At 41.9% G+C, this 6,442-nt stretch overlaps 1 protein-coding gene across 1 annotated transcript in view; it reads right to left on the bottom strand.

Moving 5' to 3' along the window:
* Positions 1-6,442, bottom strand: part of Cdc5l (cell division cycle 5 like) — a 41,983-nt gene that overhangs the window by 7,532 nt on the left and 28,009 nt on the right. Inside the window, exon 14 of the mRNA XM_021149453.2 lies at positions 5,415-5,612. Coding sequence (XP_021005112.1) covers positions 5,415-5,612 — 198 coding nt within the window. The remainder of the gene's footprint in view (positions 1-5,414; positions 5,613-6,442) is intronic.

Below are 6,442 nucleotides of genomic sequence, written 5' to 3' on the forward strand. Positions count from 1 at the left end.
CCTAGAGGACCTGGGTTCCATTCCTAGAATCCACATTGAGGCTCATGATCATCTGTAACTCCAGTTCCAGAAGATCTAATACTCTCCATGTCTACTAACACATACATGACACGCTTATATATAAAATCAGGTAGCACACACACACACACACACACACACACACCATAAAATTAAGTGAAAAAATGATAAAGTCTACGTGTGCCCTCATGTGTCCTGGGTTACTGTGTCTGCAGAGGCGGCTTCTGAACAGTAAGCGTCTCCTCTGCAGTTTCTCTATTTCGCTTACATTTGCTACAAAGCACAGGTATTATTTTTAGAAAAACGTCTAGAAATGTTATTTTTAAGTGCATAGAAGAGAAACTGTCTAAAACAGACTGGCCAGAGACCAATGGAAAACTGATGGTCCCCAGGAGATGAATCAGTGGACCCGTAAGTGTTTCCTCGGGTCATTACAAAGGGAGCTGTATGGGACTTATAAAAGTCTAATTGTTACTTTCAAGCTCACTGCGTTTGTTAAGGTTACTAAGCTTAAGTAATTCCAAAATAAACACATTCTCCTTGGGTCTCCTATACTGTCTACAGTTTAAGCCCATTCCAGTGAGGCTCAGAAACATTCAGAGCATCCCTCACTGAAACTTGCTTAAGGGCCGGAATATAACCTTATATAAAAAGAGGTTTAGGGACACCCAAAATAAACACACAGCAGACGGCAGCTCACTGCCCAGTCCATCACTCAGCTACATGATCCTGTCAAAGCAAGGATGGAGTTCAATCACAACATGCTCAGACAAGTCACGAGTACCTCTCCTTCCATCGCCGCACTCCTTATTAGCATCAAGTTTTTCTAATGACCCTTCCCTCTACTGATGAGATGCAGGTTCAAGTGATCACGGTCGGCATCTATGAGACTTAGTAGGCATTAGATAACAAGCAAGGCAGCCAGGCACCTGACAGAGCACCACAGAGCAAGTTGCATCCTCAGATTAGGAGATAAAACACAAATTCAACTCATGCAGAGGAGGCCTGAGCAACTCAGCTGTGCTGCTCAATCTCTGACCCCAGTGTCAGCTCTTATCTGAGTCCTTGCTGGAGACAACTAAGAAATCTGCCAGGGCCCTGAAGAGGCATGACAGATGACAGACAGCAAAACTGGGGAAAGAGAATTATCAAGGACTAAAGAGTCCTCCTCTGTCCCCCGTGCCACCTATTCCAGCCATCCCAGCCTCAGGGAAACAGATGAGCAGCTATAGACCTATTTCCAGCACAGACTTCTCTAGCCAGTAATGCCGACCAACTTAATCCTTAGCCTAAGTTTTCTTTTTTTTTTTTTTTTTTTTTTTGGGGGGGGGGGGGTTTGAGACAGGGTTTCTCTTTATAGCTCTGGCTGTCCTGGAGCTCACTTTGTAGACCAGGCTGGCCTCGAACTCAGAAATCCGCCTGCCTCTGCCTNCTCACTTTGTAGACCAGGCTGGCCTCGAACTCAGAAATCCGCCTGCCTCTGCCTCCCGAGTGCTGGGATTAAAGGCGTGCGCCACCACGCCCGGCTAGCCTAAGTTTTCACGCTGCAGTAACAAGTGCATCTTTTCCTGTGTTAAAATATCTGCCTTTATAATGAAAAGCACTGAAAAATGGGGTCCGCAGTACAGCCAATTCTGCTATAATGCAACTCTCACAAAGTCAGGGTCCTTGGCAGAGCTTTAAGAAATATACCAAGAAGGCCTTTAAATTGCTACCTCTGTTCTTTAAGCCACTTATTTGCAAGAAGTCAACATTACATAATATTTGACTATATTGACTGTGCAAGTAACATATGAAGAACAGTGTCCCCACTGAGCCTGGTTTCTACCTCTGAGGAAAGCCTTTCCATTTTTATAGCTAACATGACAAAACCCACTTTCTAGCCAAGCTTCCTCAACACAGCAGTGTAGTTACAATTTCAAATATTATTAAACTTAATGGCAGGGCCTAAATTCTGGCTTTTCATTTCACTTGTGCTCCTAATGGAAACTGGTTCACTCAAACTAATTATGTCTTCAGATGATTTCCTATTTCCACTCAAAGTGGAAACAACTTAGAACACTTCAAATTCTCTTTGCACTTCCCAAACACAGAAATGACTCAATGCTAGCATCATCCGGAAATGAGGCCCTCCGCTAATGCTTCCAGATAACCCAAGTCCACAAGAGTGAAGCACATGTCAGTCTTGTTCCCTGTTGTGTCCAGGCTAGAGCAGTGTCTGGAACACAGCAGTTATCTAGCAGTGTTCCCTAAATGTGCGAGTAAATAAGGGGAAAGCACTTTATCTTTAACAATTTGGTTCAAGTTTTTCCACAATGAATTACAGCCATCCCTCATTTTTCTAAGAGTCATGGCACGGAACAGAAATTGAGCCTCTCTGTTACTCTGGGGGAAATACTAGAAACAATAAAAGCTCTAACCTCCCACAGGAGCACATAACAGCCCCAGAAGTTACTCCAAGGCTGGGACTTCCTGCTGCATGTTAAAATGCCTCTGTAAGCTGTACTTGCACAACTTTCCTGAGCTCTTATTTCTGCTTGCCCCTTTACAAACAAACGTCTGACAAGGTTCCAGTTAATTCTGCCTCCAATGCAAAATAGAATCCCCGAATTCAGCTACAATGCAGAACTGGTTCCCACTTACTTCTAATCTGTGACTACAATGCTTAACAGGCTCTGAAGTACATCCATCCATGTGCTACATCAAATGAGATGGTTCTATTAGTCTTAGGTATCTCTTTTCTAATGATTTATTTATTTACTGTTATTTTTATGAGCACTGGTGTTTTGCCTGCATGTAAGTCTGTGTGAGGATGTTAAGCCCCTAAAAATGGAGTTATATACAGACAGTTGTGAGCTGCCATGTAGGTGCTGGGACTTGAACAGCTGGTGTTTGTAACTACTGAGTCCCAGTTTTAGAATCTTAAGAACATTTTTTTTAAAGTGCCAAGTTACAAATATTAAACGTGAGTGGTGGCTCAAAAAAAAATGACCCACAGTATAAACTCCAGAGGATATTTTTAAGTATGCTTAGGAAACACCAGCCATGACAACTCTGCATGTTTTCTTGCCTGATGGGCTTGAGATGGAGCCACAATTTGGATTCACTATTCCAAAGTTTGTGGCAGCAAAAGTCAAACACTGGCAGCCATGGTGCACTGTGCTTGCCCAGAAAGCCCACCTTCCTGAGCCTCAAGTAGAGGATTAGCAGTTAGCTACACCATCTACTACAGTTCCTCCTCACAGTGAACTCTGAATGATGTTTATAATTTAGCAATCAACTGAGATGATGAAAGAATCACCACACAGTTGAAATAAAGTATTTATATATTTCAAACCAGTAAACTGTTGTCTTCAGGAGCTCTGAGAAATCTAGCTGTGAATTATGGATGGATACACACTAAATGGAAGCTTTGTTTATTTGGATCTCTGAATTGCTTCTCTTCTTCCTGAAGACTATTTAATAAACGTTCTTTTGGAATAAGAATTTACTAATTGAAAGACTTGATTAAGTATTCCTTAAAATTAACTAGCTGGGTTAACAATAAGCCAAGTTACCCAAGAGTCAAAAAGAGAAAAAGTACTTTAGACTGTTTTATGAATATTCTTCCAACATCAGCAATCCCTCAACAAAAACAGTTCAACAGAAGACTTCAGTCCTGGTATGAAGTGAACAAAGAGAACCACATGTTTTTAATGACTGCTCACAACAACCCAAGTACCTCTCCAACAGAACAGAACAGCAGAGGCTCGCTCTGTGCTATTCCCTTCAGAATTCTCAGGGCTGATCCAACAGAGAAGAGTCACTGGACTTCACAGCAGCACTCACGCTGTGACATTTGTTCACTGTCATGAAAGTTAGAGCCTCAGCAGAGTAAGTGAGATTCAGGGGGATTATCCTCTTCATTTTAAACAACATTAAGATGTCCTTGATCTGCAGCAGAGAGAGTTTACCCACCTCAAACTGAGATTTTCAAACAAAGTGAGAGATTGAAGTATTTATATATAAATGTTACAAGGAAGCATTCCAAACAACCTACCAATCAATTACAAAGTTGGCCTTAGATCTATAACAGTCATTTGTAAGAAAAGCCTGCACGACACAAAGTATAACCTACAATTTAACCACTCGTGTTCTGTTTCTGAGAGCTTTCATTATGAATTAAAACAGAGCAACAGTGCCACCTGCTGGAAGTCACAAAACTACAGCACTCATGGCCCTGGCACTGCAAGAATTAAATTACAAAGACTAATTTCCTAACTCTACAAGCACAAAGGTATGACCATAAGTGGTCAAAAAGATTAAGGTATTCATATTAGAAGACACTGTTTTTTCCTGTTCATTTCTCTAGCTCCACACAGCCCCAACTACCACAAGTAATTCTAATATCTAAATTTAACCCTAAACAAAAATACTCTCAAATTTACTTTCTATAAAGAAAAACTAACAATCACATGAAAGAGGAAGCTTAGGTCATTTTCTGCATCCAGTGTCCTGAAGAATCCCTTTCTCTTCTCTATTCCATCTTGACCTCAGGCACATCCCTAAAGACCATGAGTAAGAATCTAGGAAGCATGCTGTGTGTGGTGGCTCACATCTTTATTCACACTTGGGAGGCAGAGGTAGGCAGATGTCTGAGCTTGAGACCAACAGTAAGTTCCAGTGATAGGCATAGTGACACAGTAAGACCCTGTCAAAACAACAACAACAACCAGAACCCACAAGGCAGCCTGGCAGTCTGTGAGGCACAGTTCACATGCCACTGCAAAATGTCTACTACAGAGATTCTGGAATTCAGAATATGAACATTCTATTAAGAAACCACATGCCAACAACTGCTGTTAATAGGCTTCAATGCATCACAGACATAGGAAATCAGAGAAGCCACTGTCTGCATAGCAGCTCCACTCTAACTCAAACTGCAGGATACACAAAAATATATTGAGTTTCTGTAGATGTCGGTGCTCTGTGAGCTATGATAGATCAAAACTCCCACTGCTGTGATCTCACTGACCCATCTTGATTTGAGCGACCAGCGTGACTTTAGTAACTCCTTCTCCTTCCCTCATGTAAATAAAAGGTTCTGTCTGACTGAGGGATGAGTACTCAGCAAAGTGTTCAAGAACTACAAAGCAGTCAGCTGTCCAGCCCTAGTACTTAAGTCATCAGAGGTATTAACTGGTTCACAATTTCAACTGAATTAGAATTTTAGAAGGATACCAAGGGCAATGAAGATAGCAGGTAAAAGTGACTGCAGCACAAGCCTAGCAGCAGGAATTCAAAGCAAACCCCACTTAGAAGGAAATGAAAGAACTGCCTCCACAACGCTTTCCTTGAGCACTTACATACACACAATAATAATCAATTTTTAAACATATAAGCAAATAGATACCAACCTCAAGTCTCTTTTCAAGTGATTCAATTCTGTCCTTTTTGCTAGCAAGATTAGCACGAGTGTAGCGGCTCTGAGCAGGAAGATAGAGGACTTGACTGTAGCATTCCTCCCACACCTGGTTGTAAGCTTCACTGGAGAGTTCGCCATGGCTCATTCCTTGTTTGACCACTTCCATCTCTTGTACCAGAGCATCCTGGGCCTGTTTACAGTAATAATTTAAGTTGAAGCATACACTTTCTACCACCATAAAGCTCAAGACTGGCTTATTTCCTCCTTCCTTAAGCCAATGGTACAGTTTGGTTGGTTGTTCTCTAGAAGGGGATGGACAGTACCTGAGCTAAATAGATTAAAAAGCCTCTCAGTAGGGGCCAGGGAGATGACTCCATGGGTGAGAGTAGCTACTTTGCAAAGTTGCAGACCTGAGTTTGAATCCCCAGAACCCATTTAAAAGGGGGGGGCAGGGAGAAAACAACAGACATGACCATGTGCCTATAGTTCAGCCAGCCAACTCAGCAACAGCAAGCTTTTGGTTCGGTGAAAAAAACAATACAGACTATATCCTATGTCTCCAGGACACAGAGCTGAGAGCAATAAAGATAACCTATGTCCTCTGGCATGCACATGGGCACATACACATACAACAAACACATACAATGATACACAGAGAAAGAAAGATGTAAGGGCTCCAAGATAAACTGATTTTAAAAAATCAAGCATCCGTGGTTTCCCAAGAGCACCAACACCGCAATTATTCATTATACAGCAACATCTCTCAAGTACATACCAGTCAGTATAGGTCAGAAACCGGACAACTCTCATTACCTCCAAAAACTTTAACCATGGCAGGTATAAAGCAGGTAGATCTTTGAGAGACAAAGCCAGCCTAGCCTACAGAGCAAATTCCAGAACCAGGATGACACAGTAAGACACTCTCTCTCTCTCTCTCTCTCTCTCTCTCTCTCTCTCTCTCTCTCTCTCTGTTTTGAAAACACATACACAGTAGGTGACACAAATGACTTTCTGCATTGA

Source organism: Mus caroli, chromosome 17 (genome assembly GCF_900094665.2).
Source record: "Mus caroli chromosome 17, CAROLI_EIJ_v1.1, whole genome shotgun sequence".
NCBI lineage: Eukaryota > Metazoa > Chordata > Mammalia > Rodentia > Muridae > Mus > Mus caroli.